The following is a 25079-nucleotide window of genomic DNA, read 5'->3' on the forward strand; positions in this document are numbered from 1 at the left end:
ATTCTTGCTTTTCTGATGAATTTTTCTCATTTGGTCTCAAAAGTCTAAGACCTTGGGATCCTTTGAACGACATTGCCCAATTTGAGAAGGATGGAATACTTCAGACAATGGAAAGACACTTATCCACAAGGATGTCAAACCACAAAGCAACATGCATAAACAATCAAATTACACGGCACAAGGTAAAAAGCCTGTCCTGGGGATTATCATCTTCTTTATGATTGTTTAGATACACAGCTCTTTTTCTACAGCATTTTCATGTAAGCACAGCATAAGCTGAAAGTTTTGTTTTGGGTAAATATAGCTTGTGACTATAGACCTGCAGTATTATACCATTATTAGTTCCCAAGAATTGTAATTACTGATTGACTCATTCTGTCAATTTTGGCATTTTTCTTCCACCCAATGCTAGTGACAGTGACTCTTACACTGAATTTTGCATATGACTGAGCTGAACTTTACTGTTCAGTGTTTCCAAAGCAGAAAACTTCCTGTAGGTTTTGGAGTACATAACTGAGACCCCCTGATTTCAGCTTCAGTCTTTGCCATGAGCCTTTATCATTCACTCTCTCAGACAAGACAAGAAACATCCTTCCATCCTTTCCCTAATACAGAAATAATACTCTACTATTTCAGTGCTTCCATCTTTGGAGCAATACCTGTCATTCATAACACACTTTGCAAATGTAGAGCTTCTAAACTCGCTAAGTATAACCCATATTACACTGAAAAACTTGTATCTTATTATCTACAGAGACTTTTCTTTTGTAATGCCCCACACTGGAATGTCTCTGATTCAGTGGGGAAGTTGGGGTTGATAACTGCTTTTCAGACCCTGTAGTGAGAAGTTTGAATTAATGTGTTTCGTTTACTCATCTGAGAGAGAGGGCAAAACTTTCCAAAGTGCATCAAGAAACTAGGCATAAAAATTCCATGATGCTTAGATCCTCCAAGCACCTTCTCAAAAATCATTGCCGGGGAAGTTGATTCTAATTTTTTCTTCTTTTCCAGTATTCTCTTACGTACCTGGCTGAGTTAGGTACACAACTCAGTAAAGGAACGATAAGGTTAATCCATAGTATGTGTCAGTTAAAGCTACAAGAAGAATAATTTGGATAGATTTGTCTTAAGAACCTTAATTATCTTAATTTGGTCTAAGAATGTTGTCACTTGGGGAAATGCTTCTGAATGAGGCACATGTATAATACCCTTAAGTAGCTGCCAGAGTCCACTACTATGAGTTGCTGAGAAAGCAATCAAACTTCACAATCTCACATTAATTTCCCAGCACCCCAAATTGTTTTGTTCAAAGCAATCACACACCTCTTCAATGTGATAGAGACTGAGTCACATCTAATCCCTGTTTTATCCAGAGGTCTGCCAAAGACTGCAGGCGCCGCAAAACCAGTGATCAGCCTTCCAACCACAGCCAGAACACAGAGAGCAGCTGTTCAACGCCAGAGTCAGTGCAGGAGCTCTCAGATGATGATGGCAAGTATCTGGATGTCACTGGGTCAGGCTTTAATGTTCTTGCCTTGGTACTTTAATTCTTGAGCCAGCCCTGGGACATTTCCCAGCCCAGTTAATACCATGGGCCAACAGCCCACAGGCAGCACAAGGAATGTTCTGCTTTTCTGTTCTCTGTATGTGCTGTTTCTGCCTTACAATGAGGACTTCCCAGCTCCTGGCAAAATTGGAAAAATACAGTGACATTCCAATCAACACATAGGAAACTGGCTGTGTTTCTCTCTCTTTTCTCTGCCTTTATTAGAGGTGACCTTGAATGTTTGAGAGAGTGAGCAGGTGTGAGCGCTCCTTTCTCCTCCCCTCAGCTGAGGAGCTTCCTTAAAGCTGACTGAGAAGCACCCTGACCCCAGAGTCACAGGAGTGACCTGGATCTTACAGTGGCCTGGATCTTCTGGCTGGAAGATTCTGTTCCCTGTCTCCTCCCCATGTTTCCTCCTGAAAGTGTCCCCCCTAGCAGTGACAATTAGTTCACAGCTACCCACTTGCTGTGTTGTGTTTCACTGCCACCAGAATGGTGATGCAAAACATAATTGTCCTTCAATACTTTGCCACAGGGTTTGAAAGCCTGTGCGCTCAGTGTGGGAAAGAGATGAACCACCTGAAGGAAATTCACTCAGCTGTCTTATCTCTACAGAAAGCCCAACAGGACATACACAGGTAACCATTTTCTGTCATCAAACAATGATTTTAATGGGCTAAAAATAACTGTGTGGCATTTAACTCCTTACTGTGGTCTTTGGAGTGTCTCTGTGAGCTGCAGGAGTGCAGTTCAAGTTGTTATAGATAATGTAACCACTTATCATACCAGAAAGACAAACGCAGACTCTGCTTGAAACAGTTAACTTCCTCTTAACAGTTCCTTTCTGAGCAAAAAGCATCACCTCAGGATGGTTTTCAACTCAAGGTACTCCTGACTGAGAAGGGCTGGGCCAGGCCCTGGCTAAAAATAAATCTCTCCCAGGCAAGAATATGTGGCCTTCTGATCCAGCATGTTAGGAGCTTCCTCAGTTTGCAGGGTGTTTGTTCTGAAAAACTGGGCTCCATGGAGAAAAGCACTAATCTCCAGTTTTTTGTACAAATTGCTGGTTGCCATCTGAGGGATACAGTAACCACATCTGCTGCTGAAAGAGGGCTTTGCCCTGCAGACTCCTGCGGGGAGGAATTAACTGCTAGTTCAGCTCCAGGGAGCCCTGCTGATTCCCCTCTGTATGAGGAGTATTATCCAGCCCTGCCAAGGCCTTCTGTGGGGTGGGATCACACATGACGCCTACCATTTCTGGATGCCAGAGTCATTGGTGATATGGTTTTAGCTTCACTGCAGCTCCTGGGGGTGTCCAGGGCAGGTTTGGGAAGGCTAGGGCACAGGTTAAACTCACAGGGCTATGAGTGAGTGCTGGATGAAGAGATTTTTTGGGTTTTGTGCCCTTCCCATGCCAAACAGCTGCAGCCAGAAGCACTAATCTTCCTGTTAAAAAGGGAGGCAAAGTCTGGGGGGGCACACTGCTCTGCCTCTGAGGGTGTCATCAAAGTGCAGGGTTCCCTCGTGGTGTGGGAGCTCTGGGTATGCACACGTGTGAAGGCACACTTCTCTCCAACACACAAATAATCATGTTGCTTTCTTTTGCAGAAATCTCAGCGCTCTGAACAAAAAGTCCTTCCACAGGAAGGCCTCTTCTGAAAGCTTCCTCCTGGACTCTCGCTGTTGGTTTCTCCTCTGCATCTTTCTTACATGTCAACTCTTCATTAATTATGTCTTCAAATAAAATCACTACATTTGGCAGCAATAATGATCACTGGCTGCAGGAGGGGGCCACTCGCGCAAGGAGCCCAGCGAGGCACCAAAGCACTTTAGAACCAACACGGCAGAGGTGGAAGGAAGTGGAAAAACAGAGGTTAAAAAGGGACCTAGGAACCTGCAAAACTTTGTTCCTGCAGATTATGTCATTTTTTGCCTTTTACATGTACATCTTCAAGGACCTCTTAACCTGTATGGGCCTTAATGCTGAAGCCAAATGTAGCTTTAATTGTGCAATTTGTTTTCTATGTTTTGTCATTTTCTGATGCAATTAATAATTACCCAGCAGTATTGGTAACCCCAAAATGGTAATCACCTCAACATTTTGGAAAAGTCATGGTGGCCTGGGTCATAGCTCCAGGAGTGAGGAAGAGCAGTTGGGGAGCTGTAAAGAACTGTTGTCCACGGTGCCTGTCCGGCTGCCTTTAATTACAGGAGGGAGTTGATGTTGGTCCAAAAAATCCAGGATACCTGGGGTATTAAGTCATAATCTGTTTAGTCAGCCCATGCAGAATGGAACCTCAGGATGTGTTTTATTTTCCATTCCACAGAAACTGTAAATACACACAATTTCCTAGAGCCATTCTGCTTTAGGAAATGGGAAGTATCCAGTGAAAGCTCCTTGTCTGGTTACGGAGCTGACTGGTGTCCTGGGTCTGGCCCTTCGAGGGTGATGTCAGACACGCACGCCTGTTTGTAAAACCTGGTCACTTACTATTATTGTTATTTGCTATATGGCTGTTTTATAATATCACACACTAGCATTGTAGAGAGAAATCCACTGCCCCAGCATAGGTGAGGAGGATGGGAGCGATGTAGGTGTACGTGTGTTGGTCTTAGGCACATTTATTGTCAAAGGTCAGGAAAGAGGGAGGGTTTTGCCACTGCATTGTTCAACCCTGTTAATAGTCTTCCTATTTTACACCATTTTTTAAAGATTTGCAATATTTTCTGTAGACTGCAGACAATACTAAGCCTTTCTTTTCTGGCCTGAAGTAGTTCCAAGTGGTAAGTACTGCTATATATACAGCCTTAAAATACTTAGTGGTGGTGCCAGTCTGGGCTATCTTTCAATGTAAATGTTTCCAAATTTTTAAGTACATTCCTCGTCATATTCCCCAGTTAGGGGAAACCTGTTTGTGCTTGATATGTTGAAATAAAACCACACACAACTTTCAGTGACAGTCTATCTGACAAATTATTTTTGGGTTTGTGTTTGATAGTATTTTAAAAGTAAATCACGTCCTAGAGGAAAATCTACAGGAAATTGTCTCCAAGAATGTCCGACCTGGGCCATAAGTTAGAACAGCAATAGCAGTTTAATACCACTCTGGCTGAAATTGTCAGAAATTGTCAGAAATTGTCTTCTTATTGTGGCAACTTCCACAGAAAGAGAAGCGGTTCCCTTGATCTTCACTTTTGTACATGCAAATGCACAAACTTGTCTTGGACTTAGGAAACGTTTATATCAAGGAACTTGAGGATAGCGAATAGATTGTTCCATAGAGAGAGCTGCAGCTCTCTGATATGAACAGGCAGGGTAAGAGCCAGCATCTGGAAGCTGACATTCAGGAAACTGATCACAAATGTTAAAGGGTGAGAGTGGCTTTGTTATTAGCAAAAGTCTCCAGAAAACCGAAGCATTCTTCATCCTTGAGGAAACAACCTTGGAGAATACCTACATCATTGACACAGATTGGGTGCCTTTTTGAAGGATGTCATCCTAGTCACTCTTTCTGAGGAAGTCTGACCCATGCCACCTGTGGTGTAAAACTCAGTGAGAGGGTGTTGCCTCTGCTTTCCAGGCTGTGCAAAGTTCCCTATGCAGCTTCAAAGTGTTTGCTCCTGTTTGTATCCAAGTGTTTGGATGTAAAGCTGTGCAAACACATGCACTAATCTCCTTTGAATGCTTCAGCAAGTCAGCACATCTCTAGCCTATCAGCACAGCCTTCCTCATCACTCTCATCCTGGTTTTGGAGCATGTGTTTTGAGTTATGGATAGGAGCCTCTCCACATCAGTAGGGCTGTTTGCATCCCTTGGGTACAACTGTATCCCAGCTTTGGGAAATGGTTACCAAACAACAACAGAAAAAACCCAAACAGCCCAAGCTCCCCTGAACCAAAGAGAAGCAGTGCTGAGCAGGAAGCCTTCAGTGGGTGTAAATGTGAATGCAGGAAATTGTTAGAATTATTTCCATTTTACCAAACTATGCACCCGCAAGGATTGCACTAGGACTTGTAACTGCAGTTGAGTAAAATAAACATTGTTACCAGAAGAGTAGCAGTTCAGTGAAAGAAACTATCAACAAGTTATTTCAGCATCAGCAGAGTTTCCAACATTTACGGCTGCTGCCACAGAGGATTAGAAAATAATCCAAAAAGGAACAGCCTATGAATCCTTGTGCCATTAATTTTAATCCAGTTTCTACAATCTGGAGGTGAGTGTTCCTACATGCACATGGGAAATGAAAAGTATTCTTGAGGAAAAGCACGGCCAGAAACGTTATTTCTCTGGAACAACTACTGACTAGAAACGTAAGAGCCCTTTAAGAACTTTAGGAAACAATTATATGCACTTCGTTTGCGCAGTGTTGGGAAATTTCTCCTCACAGCCTTTCCCGCTGCTTTTTGTGATCAGGGTGGTCAGCCCTTCAGCACCTGCGGCAATTAACTGCGCTTTCTGCCGCCCAAGTAGAGGCGGGGCACAGGCGGGGCGCTCTCGGCGCTCCCTCCCCGTCCCCCCACACCGGGAATAAGAGCGGCGGTGGCACAGGAAGGGCCCAGAGCGATGGGCGCCGTCATGGGAGCCGGGCGAGCGGCGGGGCTGCTGCTGTTGGTAAGTGCCGTGGGAGCTGGGGCTCTGTCCTACTGCTGGTAAGTGCCGTGGGAGCTGGGGCTTTGTCCTACTGCTGCTGCTGGTGAGTCCCGGCTGCGCTTCTCTCCCCCGCACCCGCCGCGAGTGGCGGCTGCCAGTCGTCCGCAGCCAGAACCCAAATCCTGGCTTTTGAGGCGGAAAAAGTCTTCCTCCAGGTCTAGTGTGAAGGAGCCTTGTGGGTTTTTCCGTCCTTTTCTTCTTCAAGAGACTTTGGTAACTTTCTCGAACTTTTTGATCGTGTTTGATGTCTAGGGAAAGCTGCGGCAGCGCCGCTGCCGTGAACCCAGCGCCCTCAGGGAATGTAGCGCGTCCCTAATCTGTTACTACCGCACTCGCTGCCGCCCTTCCTTCTCTCCTCGAAGAAAAAAAAAAGTTACAAGTCAGGAGTGAGTTCTTTAGTACTCCTCGGGTTATTTAAGTGTGAAACTGGAAGTTTTCTCACCTCCCCACAGTTAGGGGGAGATTTTCAGTCTACCGAGGAGAGAGTTTAAAGAGCGAGACCCTCTTGGTTTTGGCTTAGACGTTGCCCGCTGATGGCAATGAGTACTGGGGGGCTCGGAGTGCCGGCCTCCTCTTCTCCTGCTTTTGCTCTAGAGGATTTCTCGCCTTGTGTGAGGCTGCTGAGGATGTGACTCAGCTGCCACGGGACCGAGCCTGCGCTCGCTTCCCTGGAAGCGCTTGGACACACCGGGACTGAGAGGCTGCGGGGAGCCCTGCCCAGTAGTGCGCGGTCTGCACGCTTCTTTCTCTTAAAAAAAAAAAAAAAAACCCCGATGCTCCTGTAGTATTGCTAATGACTCGGCTTGTCTTCTGCCTAAGATTCGAGCCAGTGAGAGGTGTTGGAGGAGTCTGTGGGGCGTTTCCTGAATTTTGCGGGAGCGAGGCTACCACTGATTCTGATGAATTAAAAGGATGAGGCAAGGGAGAAACTAATCCCTTGCACACCGCAAAAACTTTGGCGTCTGCAGCTCAACTGCAGTGAGGTAGTGGAAAGAAAACAAAAGTTTATATGGAGGCAGGAATGTGTGGCAACAGTTGCCTAAAGCCCCATCAGCTGCTGCACGGTGCTGCCTTAACCCCAGCTTTGTGATGGCAATTACTGCTGTGAGCAGCACTTAGCAGAAATTAGTTTGGGTTTCCTCTGTGGCTTCCCATAAATTTCTGAATGTGTTTCCACGTCTTTACAAGTTAATCTCCCCGAGATAGTTATCGTGTCCAGGGAGGATGACTCACTCAGGAGTCTCCTGTTTGCCTCTGCTGTAGGTTGTGCTACTGACGATGCCTAGAGCCCGAGCAAACTGTGGGGAGAGAGAGTACTTCCATCAAGGTCTCTGCTGTGTGTTTTGTGAAGCAGGTAAGGCTTTGAGTAGTTACAGCTGATAGCAATTGCTTCCTACATTGCATGCTGGGAAAGTGTAAGCCTGGGTGGAGCCGTGAGGACTTTTTGGTGCTGTAAAGGCTGGGCTCCATTTTGAAGTGAGAGCCCCTTATTGCATCAGGTGGTGACTGGGCGAGGTGCTTTGGCATCAAGCCAGGAAGGCTTTGCTTGTGGTTGAGGATAAAGTTTTTGAAGTTAAGTGACTTAGTTAACACAAAGAGCAGGCCTAGGGGAATTCTGATATTTCTGTGTCTGTGGGCAAAGCTTCAGTATGGTTTTGCTCTCCTCTCCTTGCTCAATGTGTGCAGAGCTAACAAGTTTTGCACCAAGAAGAAATCTCTCATTATTATCAGAAGCTTACTGGTGCGTTTACATGGGATTCAGACAAAGGAGAAAAAAATGTTTATTGAAAGCAATTCTCCCTGGGCTTGCCCCTTTCTTCAGCAATGGTACCATCCACAGGCTCCCTGCCTGCTGCGGTGACTCATCCTTCCAGCAGATGCCTTGCTGGACACCTCGTTTTGCACCTCTCCCTCTGAGTGGCAAATTGCAAATGTGCCTCCTGACTCTCCTGTGTCTATTGGTTTGTGTGGCATTTGATTGATTTGCAAGGAAGAGTTGAACTTTTCTCAGAAATTTGTGTTGTAATATCTAGATTTAGCCCTTTGTCTGTCAAAAGATCCCAAGATTGCTGCTGCCTGTTCTCTTCTACAGGTACCTTTGTTGCTGACCACTGCAATGCTTCGCATTTGAAAGGAAAATGTGACCCTTGCAAGCAAGGAAAAGGCTTTACTGCCCATGCCAACGGCTTGGAGGAATGCTTGCCTTGCAGACAGTGCAAAGAGGGTACCAAACCTTATGGAACCTTAGCATATTGAACTTAAAAGTAAATCGCCTTTATGGCCTGAGTATAATCTTTGCACTTGCTAACTTATATTTTATTTTTAGATCAGATAACTCTGAGACCCTGTACTCTGACACAGAATGCTGAATGCCAGTGCAAACAAGGGTATTTCTGTGATTATGAGGACTGTGAAATGTGTCGGAGAATCAGTCAAGAGTAAGTTTGAGAAAAAGTTGCTATTTTCCTTCTAGGGGATGTTAGAGCTGTGGCCCAATCTGTGGCAATAGTTAACACGTGTTATCAGGCTGTAAATAATTGCCCTGAAGCCAAATGACATTATTCATGCATTTAAATTTTAGGTGTCAAAACAAACCTGTGATGTTGAGACCTAGAAAGATGTGGACTTGGGTATATGTGGACTTGCATTTTTCATTTTTCATGTCTTCAGGCTGATATTTCCACAGAAACATACTTGAATGAACTTTCTAGCACCCAGCTTAAAATTTTAGTATGTAGAACTACCTGTTGAAGGAAGCTAACCATAGCTAACCATGCACGAATAATGCCTATACTCTGTGGTTTGTGGTTTTTTTTTCTTTTCCCCTTCCACTTAGATGCTAACATACATGAATTTTATCTGCTTTGCTTTTATCTTGTAGTCTTGTCTTGGATTGTTTAAAGGTACACCTCTATCTAAGTTTATGCATGTTCCATTCATGGTTCTGAGCTCTGTCTGGAAAAGAATCGGGCCTGGACAGAGCTATGTACTGATCTGGAAATGTTGATACAATGTTCTGTTACCCTCCACTTCAGGCATCCGGATGGGAAAGAAATCCTGCTGAATTCCACTGATACCACAGAACTAGGCTTAACTAATCAAGGTCTGTTACACAAATCCCACTCAGCTTGGTTTGTTGGGTCTGTGGCTTCAGGCTAATAACACCAGAGTAGTCTGTAAAACAGTGGTTTCAACTACTGTAATGTACTTAAGAGCAGTTGCATTTTAGTCTGGGAGTTATTTGCTAAAGGCAAGTTATCAAAGGGGTTGATGGGACAAACCACCTTGAGTTTCACTTGGTGGAAAGCTGCATGTGTTGCCAGGGTCCTTCAAGTTGTAAGGGTGACCCAGTTGAAAGTTCTGGAGAGTGTGAAGATGTTTACTGTGCCTGGAGTAGCTTCCTCTTCTGCCAGGAGTGCACACTGTCCATGCTACAGCACCCAAAGCTAGCTATCATCTTTTGCATACTTGTTTCCCCTTAAGTGTCTCTCCATAAAACCTTGTGGAAGTTGTATTGCAGCTCTCTGCAGAGTTCCCTGATGCCTTTGGGAGCACGATGTGCAGTGCGAACAAGTGCTCACATGTTCAGGGCAATGTGTCCATGAGAGTCCCACGACAAACTATCTGGGTTATTGTATTAGCTCTGGGCTTAGGTTTTTCCCTAGGACAGCAAGGAATATCTTTTTGGGGAACAGTTTCAGTGATTTTTTTTTTTTTCTCTTTGCAGGGAAGGAAGCTCGTGTTTGGGTTATTCCAGTGCTGCTGATGGCTGGTTTGGGTTTGCTCATAGTTGTTGTTGTTCTTGTTAGAAAGCTGAAGTGTGATAAAGGTAACTGCTTGATTATTATCCATAAAATTTGCTGTCCAGAGTTAGGCAAAGCATGCACTAGGGCTGTCCCTGGTTCTTGTGTTGCCTTACAGGGGATCTGTTTAAGCTCTAATTCATTTTGCATGTGATTGAAATTAGCAAATGAGTAAAGTGAAGAGTAGTTTTGCTTGGTAGATAAAATGCATAGTCCTTAACTATGGGCTTTCTTATCTTGCTGATAGATGCCTCTGCTTCAAAGCAAGATTATCATAAGGTCCTTAAAAAGGACTTCTCCAATCAACTTGCCTCGCATTGGCAAAGAGGAAAAACCTGTGTGGGGGTTCAGATGCATTGGGCAAAAGTAGCAACTAATTAGATCACCAATTACTTTCACTGTTTGGTTCTGGAGATTTTTTTGGTACAAATTGGTTCCCTTTAGTCATTTGAATCTCTTAATGTGCATGTTAGGTTGATTAAGTCCTCTGCGAGTTTATTTTTTAGTGGAAACTGAGCTGTTTTCCTTGGAAACTTCTATTTCCACTATTGTGTGTTAAAGTATTTTTGCTACTAGTGTGGTTAAAATAATACTGAAAGCTATTATGAATCTTAAGTGCTAAGTTGTTTGAAATCATGTCTTACTGATTGTATTGCAGTAAAGACAATTTCTGCCTTCTGTATTGTGATAGCCTACGAAAATTCTGAGAAACAAAAGCTGGAGTAGAGGAGGTTGCAAGAGTGGCTTAAAAGTCAAACAGCATCTTGTAGTCTGCATTTTGCTAAGCAGGATTAAGGCACAGTGTGCTGTTGCTAAGGGTTGTACTGGGGTGAAATGTATGACAGGTCCAAGGAACTAAATGGCTTTTAAAAGCTTTGGCTGTGTTACAAAAGTTTCTATTGTGTATAAGTCTTGTGTGATTTCAGCCATGTTTAAGTTGCTGCAATTCTTATAAGTTGCTCAGGCACTTTTTTTTTTTTTTCAGCTGCCTCAGCTGTTAAAGATGTAGAGGGACATCTGGTAAGTATGTGATGGACCAAGTGTTTAATATCTAATTGCTCACAGCCTAATTGTACCTGACACACAGTCCTTAATGTTTGTCTCACTGTAGATCTCTGCTAGGATGTGCTCCTGTGATGCAACAAGTTGTGATTCATGCAAGGTCAGAAATTAATTAGCAAGTGTCTGATGCATTTAATAGCTGCTGGTGTCTCCTTGTCAATACTGGAAAATGCTTCAGAGCCTGTGACCAGGATGCTTTGGAAGTGGGGAAAAAACTTGGACTAGCTGCAAGTTTTCACTTCAGACTGTCTCCAAGCGATACCTTGACCCAATTAATTTATTTTTGCTGCTTCCCATTTATATTTCCCAGCTGATGGCAGCTATTGTTTGGTGTTGCAGTATGGTGATGTTCCAACTCTCATTGCATTGTGACTACAAATTATCAGTTCATAAGACTTAACCCATCCTGATCCAGTAAAGTGATTGAGTCTTCCTGCCTCTGGGCTCATGTCACAAGCTACAGACCAGGACCTGACAGTCTGAATTCTTGGTCCTATGCAGTCCCAAAAGAGGTGGAGTTCGGGGCTCAGAGCATGCCAGTCTCAAAGTGCATCCCTAAAAAGGGTTTATCCAGCTGAGGCTGGCTGCTGGCATATGTTCCAGCTTGAAGCTGGGTATACCCTGGCATCCTGTAGCCAAATGCCATTTCAGAACCTTACTGTTTGAGTCTAAAAAACTGCAAGACAAATACAAGGCTGGATGAAGTAAATACAAGCTGGCTTTACCTTCTCTAGTTAGAAGCTACATCACTACCAGCACCACAAGGCAAAAATGAGCTCAGTCTTAGTTTTACACAACAAATGTTAGTCTTGATGAGCAACTAGGAAAAATATCCAGACTGTTCTCAGTGTGTGTACAGCACTTTTTTTCTCCCTGGAGCTTCTCTTGTGAGGGCACCAATGCGTTACCCACCCAGTGTATCACTCTTGTCTAATGTTACTAATTAGACATTTTGAGTAATTAAATGCATTTTAATTATGCCAAAAATATTTGAAGACCGAAGAAACAGAATTGAAAGAGATGTTCAAAGGCTCACCCTAAACTCTGCTCTTTTTCTTTTTTAAGGTCCATAAGTGGCTCAAATATGTGAAACACCCCAGGTTTTTTGTTGGGTTGTATCTCCCCTCATGCCCTGGCCAGATTTGCAACACTTCATCTATTTATAGAAGCTGATGAAGAAACATGACAAAAAACCTGGTCAAAAAATGCTGTAGCATAGGAATAGCAAATATAACATGTCTTTAATTTCAATAAAATAGTTGCAGAATGATGCGGTTACAAATTGGTGCATGGTGCCACTTGTCTCTCATCTAAGAGCTGTCACAGGCAGATGCAAAGTCTGCACTTGGAGTGCTGGTGCTGCTGTAAGAGTTTATTTCCTAAGGAGAGTTCCACTGATGCAGTCCTGAGACTGAGTATTTTGGCACCTACACACCTTCCCTTCATATTGCTCTAATGCCCCCAACAACTGCTGATACTTGAATAGCTGATGCTGGGTTTTGAAACAAAAGTGTCAGCCATGACAGTGCTCTTTCAGTCATTTTTTTTCCCGTTTAAGAATCATCCTGTATAAATTAGATCAACTTCTTAATGTGCTTATACCCTTAAACAGAAAGTGTTTCAGTGAGACTGATGCACAGCTACCTGTGGCATATGTAGAGGGGGCTTCCTCCTCACATCCCCACTTATGCATGTTGGTCTTGGGGTGGTGTCACCTGTGGGTCACTGTTGCTGTGCAAACAGAAAGCATGCTGGCTTATGCTTACAAAGGGCTTGTACCTTAATAAACACAAGTCTCAGGGGCAGAATGGTGACTCCTCATCCTCATTTTCCACATATAAATAAATATTCCTAAAGTTTACCAGCTTTAGCACTATGTGTCCTGTGAGACATGCTACTCTGCTTTGTGCTTGTACTGTTCATGCTGACCTGGTGCTATACTCCCTGGCTATGCTTGTCTAATGAATTGATAAGGCCAGAGATGAAGGGAGCCTTTCCTGCTGGCTTCCCTCCTCTCCTCACAAAAACTATGCAATGTACATGGGTGCTCACTGGCTTCTTTCAACTGATTATAGTTTGTGAACCCAGCAGGAAAGCTAATCCAGCCACAGACAGCCCAAGGTAGTGCACTGCCATGGAGCTGACAGGCTACTTGGCAACAATTCTGAGCATCAGCCTTGACACAGCTATGGGGGCACAACTTGGGGTCCCTGGTGCTGTTGGGTCATCTCGGGTGCAGCAAGGCCGTTTAATTCCCTCCTCTCTTAGGTGGGGTATCTACCTACCGTACCTAGAGAGGAGCAAGCAGCAATCCGCATCAGTAAGAACATCAGGAAACATTTCCTGTGGTCGTTGTGGAGGCAACTTCTGTGCCTTACGCTGCAGTCTGGTGGGTGCAGAACAGCCAGGGAGGTGGAGAGTCAGGCTCTGAAACCATTTTGTTACAATCTGCTAGTACAAGTGGGGGTTGTGATGGTTTGTTTTACTAATCTCAGAGTGCAAAAGACACACAGCAGGGGACTCTCAGTTGTAATCAAAACAAATGCACCTTTTATTGAGTGCCCTCAGCAAATGTGTAGAAGGATTAGAAAGGTTATATAAAGGATAGAGAGACAGAGGGAAAAAGAAGGGGGGGGGGGACTAACTACCAACAGAGACAAAATCCTCATGGTCCAGCCAATAGATCTGTCTTGTCACGTTGGGGAGAATCTCAAAGTCTTTGGTTAACTCAGGGGTCTTTTATAGTCTTATGTCAAGGGAACAGGTACAGGACAGTGGAGAATAAGCCTGTTGAGAACAAGTACAGACAGTCCAGTTCTGAATGGGACAATTCAGTCCCAGCAGTGAGCAGGTCCCATTGTTTCAGGACTGGGTCCCATGAGAAACCAGTCTTGGTCCAGCAAGCCCACCTACAGGCAACACTTGGCAGACATCCTGTTTCAGTCAGGCCAGTGCCCCGTGTCAGAATTTTAAGGGTCTCAGTCCTTGGGGGGGGCTTCAGTCTCCATCCTTGACGGTGGGCATGTGGCATATGAGGCATCTTCTGTGGGGGATCACCGAAGTTACCCCAGAAAGTCAGTCTTACTGTAAAGTGGGTGCATCTGGCCATGAGGTGGGGAAATCCAGGGGCCATTGTGATGAGTGGGTACAGTGCAGCAGGCATAAGTGTAGAGAGTGAGCTGCTCCTTGTCAGGCCCTGCCCAAAGCAGTGTACCATGGTGACACAGCAAGCAGACTTGCCAACAATCACGTGGCAAGCACCCACCTCAGCCAGGCCAGAACTCCAGTCAGGGTCTTCAGCATCTTGGTCCTGTCCTTGTGACGGTTGTGAGGCAAATGAGGGAAACTTCAGACTGTCTCTTACACATTTGAAGTCTAATTCTGTAAAGACTGTTACTTTGTCAAATTATCAGCTCTCCTTTTGTGTCTCTGACATCTGGTGGCTTCAAGTATTTCCTTTTTTTCCCCCAGAAGAAAATAGTGGAAAATAGTGTGGTTTCTGAGCAGGACACTGCTGTGCAGGAGCTGGAAGTGCCATATGACAGCATGGTTGAGGAGGATTGCTATGTCCTCACTGGCAGCAAAACCTGTGCAGAATTCTGCTTTTCAGCAGACTGGCCTATCTAATGTTCCAAGTGGAACTCCAGCAAATTGTAAGATAAGTGCATGTGTGTGAAATGATCACTGTATTTTCTCTAATATAGGTATCCCTTTAGTTGAGCTTGTAACTATTCCCAGAGCTTTCAGCAAAACAGAGGAAACTTTTCCTTAAAGATGTAATAGGAAGTATGGAAAGTGATAGCTTGGGGAAAAAAACCTTCAATCCCTAATTTAATTTACTCTGCCTCTTTCACCTCCCTGACAGAAGCTACTGTTTTGTGATAGCAGCAAATGTTGCCTTGGAGCCAGTAGCATGTTTGTTTCACCATGCAATTTTCTTTACTCCAGTACTTTCAGGTCTGCTCTGAAATCTGCTTCCCTTCCCCTCTTTGCTGTGTGTGATGTAAAAGCAAGCTGTCAAAGAGGTAAAAAATAATAGTGAGTGAAGCACCCTGATTTGTTGGAGTAATGATCCAACTTTGTATTACAGGTACGAGAACCAAGTCAGATCATTGTTAAAGATCTCTCTCAACGTGGTAAGTATTCCATAAATTGGCTGTACTTGGAATTTGGTTTTATTTCCTGTTGACTTTAGTCTATTTACGGAGTAGTATAAAGAGGCTAATGAATATTGCTTAGAGCTATAAAGCTTCCAGTTTATTGTAAAATATGCTGAAACAGGTTTATTGCTGCATTTGTAATCCCTGTGGTGAACTGCTCTACTTTGGAGCATGACTTTTCTGCATGGGAGTATAGCGCAGTCATGATTTTAAGAATGGTACCAACTTTTGAAAAATGTTTTAAAATAAGTCTGCATTGCAGCAGTGTACTCTGCTTTACTGAGTGAGGTGTAGGTCAGAGTGAGAGGTCTCTCAGTCAAATGTCCTGTCACGTGGAAGAGCGCATCAAACCTCCATACACCCTCCTGTAGGCAGAAAATTGTTGTGCTGGATGTCCAAGCGGTGGGTTTTGCTCCTGGTGGTCTTGGTGTGGCAAACCTGTGCCAGCAGCATGGTGGAGTAGTTAAAACTTCCTCTTCAGTAGCCCTGCCAAGGGAACACACCAGCCAATGAAGCCTTCCTCAAAACCAGACAGTGGATGGTGTCCTGCCTTAGGAGACCACTACTGAGAATGCACCAATACCTTTAGCTACTTTCAAGACCACTTAGTAGAAAATTTATTTGTCCTGCTGCTTCTTAGGTGCCAAACTCTGCCTTGCTGCTGCTATTTGGTCTGTGCAGGTATTGGCTGAAAATTAAGGGGAAAGAATGTGTGTGAGCTATGGGAAAAAGCCCTGTGTTTTAAAGTCCAAGTAGATGTGTGTTGTGTGTTTCTTCTTGCAGAACTGAGAGAGACCTTTGATGTCTTTACAAAGGAAGTACCACCACAGCAGTGGAAGCAGCTTATGAGAACTCTTCTACAGGAAAATGATATTGATAAAATTATTTCTAAATTTCCTAATAATAGAGATGAACAATCGTATCAGATGCTTCTCATCTGGAAAAAGACACTGGGAAAGGAACAATGTATTAATAATTTACTGGATGCATTGAAGCACATAGATACCAAGGCTTATTACAGCGTATTAAACACTTTAAAAAGTAATAACATTATAAGTAAAGTAGAAGCTGAAGATGAATGTTTATGAGGAACTGCAAAAATGTTCCTGTGTACATATGTGTGTCTTCAGACTTGCTTAAATGAGGGTGTCAGGAACTGCTGGTAGAAATGGAGTTAGCCTCCTCAGCTCATGGACACAGCCGGAAGGGATGTAATGCCTTTGTTATTTTCATGTTTACATGACCTTCCTACCTCTGAGTCATAAAATATTGAACACAGGTGCTGGATGCCCACTTCGGAGCCAGAAGTTGGGACATCCCTTGGTTTGTGGCAATGCGGTCCCAAGCTGGGGGGCGCAGACCAGGAGTCCGCTGCTGTTTTTGAGTACTGTGATGCTTTAGTTTCCGAAACCATTTTGTGTTGTTTCGGAGTGTTCAGCACCGCTATGTTTGAAGCACATCAATAAAACCCTGGCTCAGACACAAGCTGGCTCTGGGACTTTGTTCTGGCGGCGGCGCCTCCATCCTTGGGGCTATTTAAGGAAAGGCGGGCGGCGGCGCTCGGAGCGGGGGCTCGGTTGGCACGGTGCCCTGGGCGGTCATTTCCCGGCCGGGCCGTGCCGCGCGGGGCAGTGCCATGCCGTGCCGTGTGGGGCCGGGCCGTGCCATGCCGTGCCGTGTGGGTGCGGGCCGTGCAGGGCTATGCCGTGCCGTGTGAGTCCGGGCCGGGCCGTGCCGTGCCGTGCCGTGTGGGTGCGGGCCGTGCAGGGCTATGCCGTGCCGTGTGGGGCCGGGCCGTGCCATGCCGTGCCGTGTGGGGCCGGGCCGTGCAATGCCGTGCCGTGTGGGGCCGTGCCGTGCCGTGCCGTGTGGGGCCGCGCGGCGCTGCCCGTTGCCCGGGTGACGCAGGGCTGCCCGTCGGAAGTAGCGTAGTGCGGGCGGGGCGAGGCTTCCGGACGCGCTGTTGCATCAGCTCGGGAGCGAGGGCAGGCGGAGGCAGCAGCAGCAGCTCCGGGATGGCAGCAGCCGCCAGCGCCGAGCACGGTAGGTTGGCGAGCGGCGCCGCGGGCCCCCGGCGGGGCCGGGCCGAGGGGCGGCCGGCGTTGTCACGGCTCGGCGGGGCCCGGGGTCGCGGCGCCGCTGCTGTCACGGCGGGGTCGCGTCCCCCGGGGGGGCCGCGCTGCCCCGAGCCCCGCGCTGGGGGCGCGTCCCGCGGGATGCGGCTCGCCTGTGCCCGCCGCGGGTGTAGGGTTGGTGCTGGCGTTCGCGATTTGTGGGGACACTTCGGAGCTCCTCGTCACCGCCGTCCGGGAGCAGCTGTGCCCGGCTCGGTGCGCTCGGTCCGTGCGCCCTCAGAGCGCCGTCAGCGCTCTCACCTGTCTCCGTGCCTCCCGCACTGCCTTCCCAAGCCATAGGGGTTCTCCCCTGAACTCACGCCTGAACTTTTGGACTTTTACGGACATTGTTTGTGGTCGTGTTGTAATGATGGGTTGGACTCTTCGCTTCCATATGGAAGGAGGGCTGGGGTAGTACTATAATTTTTGGCACTACTGTAGCAAATGGAAACTTGGCATACCAGTCATGCAAGTATGAAATACCATTATGGTATGTAAAGGGTTGGAAATTTCTGTCATTCCAGTTGAGGATCTGTAAATACGGATATTTTTTGCCCCTTTTTCTTTAATAAAGCAACAAAGTAACCGAAAGTTACTTTGATCTTTATTCAACTCATGTAATATTCCCACTAAAGTGCAACATTTCTTGTCATCAAGGGATCAGCTTTTTCAGAAGTCTTTTCAGTGTCTTAGGGGGAAAAACCCAAGAAAGGCTCAGTTCAGGTGTGCTTTGAGAAACTCTTTAGTTACTATTAGGGTGGGGGTTTTTTTTAAACTGAATCTGCAATTGTTATATTTAGTTTCAGTTCAGGAAAAGTGGAAGTGAAACTTTCATGGCTCAAAAGACTAGGATTGACAAGCTCTTCCTTGGTGTGGGATACTCCAGTCTTAAAAATCCCTGCTCATCTAAAAGCCTCTTGCTCCTTATGTGTGAGACTTGATAAGTCCTTTGTTTTTCTGTCTCTGTGCATGCTGTGTCTGGCATTAGCTGGAATCACTGCATTGGTTTGGTTCTTGTGAGATGCTAATGGGAAAGGAGAGTTCATCTTGTCAGAGCAGATGGTTGGAATTCTTTTCAAAGGTAGCAGAGTGGCCGACAAGGATGACAAATGGCCAGTTTGGAGCTGTGTTAATAATGTTACATTTGTCTTTTGTGGGTTGTCTTAAATTTGTGAAAGGCAAGTTGGATGGGAAGTTACATTTCAAAATGTTCAGAAATGGGTAAGATTTCTTTTTGGAGAATGCCTCTGCAGAATTCCCAGAACATTTACATTGTCATCTAATTATGACTGACGAGGTTAGCAGGTTCAGGGAAGCCCAGGAAATGTGAGTTTTCCCTGAAGTAACTCCCTGGTTTTGTGTCAGTTAGCTTACTGCCTTCTTTATGATTTTCCTGTATTTACTTTGCCACGCAACACCTTCAAGGAGCAGACAGAGGTTTTCATTCTCAAGTTAATAGAAGTGAAAATTTTCAATGAAATTTGATATTGTGGGGATTATGTGTCTTGTTTAAACCTCAAAAGTTATTTTATGTGCAGATAAAATGTGGAAGCTGTCCTGTGCCTTTGAGTCTGTGTGTTGCTGCAGTCTCTCAGACAAATTCCCAGTGTCCTTTAAAAGTCTCTGAAGCACTCCATGCATGGAAAGAGGAATGTGTGACAATTATATCACCCAAAGGGATTGAACATCAGTGGTATGGTGTGAGAACTGTATTAATTGATGTCTGCAGTGGATTTTTTTTTGAAAGAACTGTCTACTGGATGACATTAATTCTTCTGATTTTTCAAGGTTATTTTGTTACCTCTCCAATACTCGTGCTCAGTGCTTGTTTCCTCTTGTGTGATACGATATCTATGGATCATTCTGTTCACATGAGTTAAAATTCAGTGTTATGCAACAGCTCTGTAGTACTCTCGTGTTTCTGCTGTCAAGGAGACACTTCCTGGTGCAATTGAGTAGTAACAACTGCATCTGTTCTGTTTTGGGGATGGAAAAAAATTGCAGTGAGAGAGAAGGGCAATTCCTTAGCCTGTTTTCCTAAAGCAGCAAGGAAAACAGGTCAGATGTACATATATCCATTGGGCCTTCTCCCTCAGTACTTTTTGAATCCATTGATTGGTATTAATTAATCAATCAATTTGACAGTGGGCAGCTGCCTCTTGCATAGCATTGGCAGACTTAGCAGTGATGGGCTGGAGTTGTGCAGGAGGATGGGAAAATAGGATACAGCACTTAGGAGGTACCAGGAAATATTTCAGTGGGAGTGTTTAATGAATTGAAGGAATTGCAAGATAGGGGGGAACTGAGGATGCAGAATGGAAATCACAGAAAATCAGGTTCTGTAGATATACTCTTCTTCTTTTAGCCATGATATCAATTAAACCACAACAGACTTTTACATAGACAGCTGTCACTGATTCCTTTTGCTTGAAACAAGTGATCCACTGCTACACTGCCTTCCAAGGCACTGTTATCACAGTCATCTGCTCAGCACAGCCTGTGAAACTGATGGGGGACCCTGGGAATGGGACACTGAGCCTGCCAAACATTTTAAGTTGAAGTATTAATGTCTGTGCCAAGATTGATAAAAAAAAAATCAGTTGTTAAGCTTATCAGGGCTGAGCTGGTCCTGACATTCACAGGCAGTGTTTGCCACCTCTACTTGCCTTAATTAGCTTGTATGAGTGCTGTCATATTTGTTGTATTTGTGTGTAAGTTTGGGCAAGTTCCCTTTTAGATTGGTTTACAGATGTGGTTGGAAAGCACTTATATTGTTTCAGATACACTGACTTGCTTCCCATTAGCAGCCTGATGTGTGAATAATGGTCATAATAACCATAATAATACTTTGCAAATTGAGTGTTGCTTTTCCTTGCAAAAGATCTTTTCTTTGAGATATAGTTTCATTTCTACCTAGATCATTCTTGTAATGCCTTCTTTTTGCCTTCTCCCTCATATCTTTCATGTATACAAAATTCATGTTCAAGTCTTAGGTTTCCACTGTTAATGAACAGAACTGTTACAAACTATTTAATGTGTACAAACATGTGAAGTTTTTGTGTTGATAAACATCAGTAAATATTTAGGAGCATGAAAAGATTATAGTAAATAAACTGTGTGAGCCAAAGCTGAATCCTATTCAGCTGGGTAAGGCAAGCCTATAAGATGGAGTTATGAGCCATTATTTCCTTAGTATTCCTTATTTGTACTGAGCAATTACATGGCTAGGCCTTGAGAAGGATTTATACTTTACATGGATCTGTCTTCTTTTGTTCATAGATATTTAATATCTTTTGTGAATTTTTATTATTTTAAATTTTTTAAAGTCATTGGCCTTTTTTATTAGTTCTCCCAAGGTGTCCCTATATCTCATTTATACCCCAAAGAATTGAATAAAATCATGCTTGATATCTAGCTGCCACTTCCCTGTCATCCTGAGTTGCTGTTGGATATTTTAATAATTGATTTCTGTAGAGAAAATGGTTCATAAAGTTTTAACTGATGAAAAACTTTGTGCCATCCCTCCCATCCTCTCCTAGCCATCACTTTCCCATCTCCTTTCATTCCTGCCTTTCCAGGAGCTGTGTTCTGTGAGCACCTCCATGCTTTGGGAACTCCTTGTGCAGGAGATATTCCTGCCAGTGTGAGAGGTGACACTTGTGGCTGTGGTCTGTGTTGGGCTTTGGGAGCAGGGACAGGTGCTCTCCTGCTGCCTCTCTCGCTTTCCTGCACGTGACCTTGGCTTGAATTACCTTGCTGGTTGACTACCTGGACAGGATATTGCCTTCATGTTTGTACAGTGCTTTGAACACAAACAGAGCTACAAACATTGAATCACTGTTGGAAAATGTGAATGCTGGGTTTGCCTAATGGCAGTGCTAGCATAACCTCAGAGTGCTTTGTGCCCCCTGGCTTGCACAGGGCTTGCTTTTCCAGTGAGCATCCCCACCAGCACACAGAGCTTTCCTCTGTGTCCCTGCATTTGTCCAAATGAGACATAACTGAACCTGCTTTGCCTATATACCAAAGAAATCACAGAATTAAAAAATTGTGAGAGAGAGAGCCATGATCTGGTATCCTTTCTGCTCGTTTGTGTAGGTTTTACTCATTTTAAATATTATTCATGTACCTGAGGAGAGAAGGGCTCATGGGAGAAGTATGGGAATATACAGCAGCAGCTGAGTTCTGAGTTTCTAGAGCAAGTAGGAGGAACTGAGCATTGTGCTGGGAGCCTGTGTGCAGGCAACACCCCTGCAAAGATGTAACTGCATGCTCAAGTTCAGTGGACATATTCACAGCCTTTCCACAGTGCATAAAATGAATCATATTTAAATATTGACAGGATGAGTGTTTTAGCAGCATGGAAAAGAGTGACTGATTAGGTTTGCTCACTGTGAAGGATTTTCTCCAATTATGGTAGATTATATTCTTTATGAAAAAGACCTGTGTTCTTGTCCTTATCACTCTTTGAAAGATGTCCTCACAAACTTATGGCAGCATGAACGTAATCCTGTTAACAGGAAATACATAGATATTTGGTAGCTTGTATTAAATCTAATTTTCTCAAATTTCTTAGCAGTTGCCAGAGCTAATTTACAGGGGGAGATATGTGTTATAAGGATATATTTTGGTCATGGGATCTCCTTCTTTTAATGCTGACCAAATGTCCTGTGCCTCTCTTTACAGCTTCCAGCTACAGTTTTATTCTGAGCATTAGTGAAGAGGAAGCCAGGGTGAAGGCTCTGAACGAGTACCTGAGCACTCGTAGTTATATCCAGGGGTTCACATTTTCACATGCAGATGTGGAGGTGTTCAGAAAGTTTTCGGGGCCACCTGTGGACCAGTATATCCATGTTGTCCGGTGGTACAGACACATAGAAGCAATCTATGATGGCAGCAGTGACAAAAATGAGCCTTGTAAACTTCAAACAAGTGAGTAATATGGAACTGGTGGGCAGGTTGTAGACTAGCTGACATTGTATTGGTTGCTATTGCGAGAAGTTCCCTTTCATACTCTCTTGCACGTCTTAAGAGTTACAGTTTCAATTTGTATTCAAAGTCATAACATTGTTCTTGCATACAGTTACTGTGCAATTGATAGAGCCTGACCTATTTGGATGTAGAAGCTGTTACCTTTTTTTTTTAAAGTTCCTCAGTGTACAGAATTTGATTATGTGTATTTTCTTTAAAAAGCTGGCTATCTTCTGGTTTGTAAAAGAATGTGTGGGTTTGGGCTTTTTCCTGGAAATACCAAGATTTGCCCAGTCTACTTTTTTCCTTGCAAGATTAACCAAATAGTTGTTGTATAATATACAAATCCACAATAAAATAAACTGAATGCTTCCTCTTCTAATTGCTATTAACACAGAGCTTCACAAAGAATGTCTGGGGTTCTTTTTTAACCTTGGTAATTTAGGCATGCTGATGATTTGAGGAAGTATTAACTGGTTAATCTAGGTCATTGTGTAAGCATGGGCAGGCATTTTTGGGAGCTGCATCACTCTCCTGAGTTGTTTCCCAATGAGCTAGTCTAATTTAATTGCCTTATAGTGAGATCCTTGCTCAGGGAGTCATGAAATAATGAAAAATAACAACGCAGAGCTGTTGTATAGTTCTTGCAATACCTACAAATGAATGCATGTCTGTCATTCTTGCTGATGGTTGTTAACTAGTATTGCTCCAATGCCATCTTCTCACAACGTCTCCCCATTTGTATTCTCAATTCCTAAAAGACCAGCAGTTAAAATCAGACTGCTGTGAGTAAATTCAGTGTGTTGTGTGTGCCTGCAAGTGTTTGTGCTGGTTATTATTTCCTTGCAGCAGAGAAGGGATCTCAGCTGCACCCCTGGCTCTGATAGCAGATTTGTCCACTAACTGCAGATTGTCTGTAGACTTCCATGGATCAGGGTGGAGCAGAAACAGAAAAGGTTTCCATTTTCCTGACCATGAAATCTTTACTGTTTAATCTCTCTTTCTGAAGGGTTATGTCTTCATTATGTGTTTCAGGAATCCTAGAATGGTGTTCTGCAGTGTTCACCATGAAAATAACACACAAATCTGCCATGCTTCTTAGACCATGAATACTTCATTGTTGTTTTTTTGGTGTGGCTGAAAACCCCATGGTGGATTAGAGCAAATGAACTTTAGTTCCACCAGAGGAAAGGCTTTAGGCTGGCAGAGGTGCATTTGACCAAACTAACCAATATTTTACCAACCTTTTACTTTGCCCTTGGCATCTGTATAGTGAGTAAAATTTGACACCTAACTCACAAGCTGAGAAATATGGGGTGCAGTATCTGGGTTTTTCCTTATGTTCATGTGGCTGTAACTGAAGAAAGCTTTACAGATTTATCTTTTATTAGGCTTACCCACACAGGCTTCTTTCCCTGAGGGAAGCGTTGGCCACAATTAAGCATGCCAGAGTAATCTTTGTAAATCAAAGAGTAAACAAATCCATACCTTGGTGTATGACCTGTGTTATGGAGAGACTGCTCTTGAACTCGGGGTGTTCTCTTCAGGAGTACCTCCTGCAATGAAATGTTTAGAATGGACACATAATTCCATGGATTCATAGCATGGAAGTTAAATGAAGTCCCATGAAGTGAGACAGGGTACTACACTTAACATATTTTTTTCTTATTTGGGCAGTTACTCAAAAAAGCAAGATGAAGAGATTACATTTTTTATACCATGAATGTTTCCATTACTTGAAGGTTTTCAGCCAAAATATGCATATGAAGCTTTGAGAGAAACAGAGTTAATGAAGAGCACCCTGAGACACAGGATAAGAAAGGCAATTTTGTTATCAAAACAAATAGTTTGTATAATATTTTACTTGCAGCTAAAATGCATACCATAAGAATTCCTAAACATAGTGCTGTGTGTATTAAGCTGGCAAACTTGCTGTATTTTTGAATTTCTTGGTTTGCTTTCATGCCTAGTTAATATGATAATTGGTTTAACATCATTACAGCTGTAAGCACCCAGTACACAGCAAACTGCAACTCTGACAAATCACATGCCCATACTTCTCTTTGAAAAAACCCCATGAGTTTAACAGCTATGTTGCTTCTTACAAATTTAGGAGAAAACAAATTCAAGAATATTGTCACTAATATTACCCTGGGTTTTACCTACTCTCTTTAATGGCAAAGTGTAGCCTCTTGCTGAACTGGAGCATATTTGTGGTAAATGAGTGTGTTCAGAAATGCCTTGTGTACTTAGCAACAATGCATGATAAAAGGCTGGGGTTCTTTCTAAGCCTTTCTGTCGGCTCTCCCTCTCACCCTGAGTGCACATACTCTGTCAATATTGGCTCTAGAGACCACCTCTGGACTCTGGAGATATTTTGAAAATTCTGTGTAAGATCTGTGATGTTCCATCACAGTAAAATCAGTGGTGTTGCAAATAGCCCAGGACTGCCATAACACTTCATTAATGATTCATTAAATTTCAAAACTCATAGTAATACTTTACCTGAATTGCATGCTCTTGCTTTTGTACCCTCTTCCTCACTGCTACTTGGATCAAAAACTAATAGGAATGGCAATTTTTTTAGAGAGTAGAAAATAAACTAGATTCCAATAATTGTCTTTGGTTTTGGTGGCTTTGTAGGGGGCTCTTATAGAAGTAGCTGCATTACTAGGATTGAAGCTCTTTTCTCCATTTAGATGTGGGGTTTTTTCCTTCTGAAATAATGATGTGATAAGGAGAAAATTTTATATTGCAACCCTGTTTGTGGAA

At 43.8% G+C, this 25079-nt stretch overlaps 3 protein-coding genes across 8 annotated transcripts in view; all 3 read left to right on the plus strand.

The window, feature by feature from the left end:
• Positions 1-4500, plus strand: part of OSBPL5 (oxysterol binding protein like 5) — a 174410-nt gene extending 169910 nt beyond the window's left edge. For all 5 annotated transcript variants that reach the window (XM_036383434.2, XM_036383435.1, XM_036383436.1 and 2 more), the window contains 4 exons: positions 44-182; positions 1374-1491; positions 2082-2184; positions 3155-4500. In XM_036383434.2, the coding sequence (XP_036239327.1) occupies positions 44-182; positions 1374-1491; positions 2082-2184; positions 3155-3290 (496 nt within the window). In that variant the 3' untranslated portion in view covers positions 3291-4500. The remainder of the gene's footprint in view (positions 1-43; positions 183-1373; positions 1492-2081; positions 2185-3154) is intronic.
• Positions 4501-4573: 73 nt separating this feature from the next.
• Positions 4574-16707, plus strand: LOC118687321 (tumor necrosis factor receptor superfamily member 10B-like). Its single transcript, XM_036384245.1, has 11 exons — positions 4574-6158; positions 7461-7551; positions 8290-8421; positions 8524-8635; positions 8951-8997; positions 9118-9300; positions 9925-10026; positions 10986-11020; positions 11112-11162; positions 15153-15198; positions 16006-16707. Exons 1-11 carry the CDS (start codon positions 6111-6113, stop codon positions 16308-16310), a joined length of 1152 nt encoding a protein of 383 aa, XP_036240138.1. The 5' UTR covers positions 4574-6110; the 3' UTR covers positions 16311-16707.
• A 469-nt stretch (positions 16708-17176) lies between these two features.
• Positions 17177-25079, plus strand: part of CARS1 (cysteinyl-tRNA synthetase 1) — a 33229-nt gene continuing 25326 nt past the window's right edge. The window contains exons 1-2 of one of the 2 annotated variants that reach the window (XM_036384223.2): positions 17184-17265; positions 22023-22268. In XM_036384223.2, coding sequence (XP_036240116.1) covers positions 17238-17265; positions 22023-22268 — 274 coding nt within the window. In that variant the 5' untranslated portion in view covers positions 17184-17237. Of the gene's footprint in view, positions 17266-22022; positions 22269-25079 lie in introns of both variants that reach the window. The other variant, XM_036384224.2, reaches the window with a different exon arrangement.

The sequence above is a fragment of the Molothrus ater genome, chromosome 6, assembly GCF_012460135.2.
Source record: "Molothrus ater isolate BHLD 08-10-18 breed brown headed cowbird chromosome 6, BPBGC_Mater_1.1, whole genome shotgun sequence".
NCBI classification, from domain to species: Eukaryota; Metazoa; Chordata; class Aves; order Passeriformes; family Icteridae; genus Molothrus; species Molothrus ater.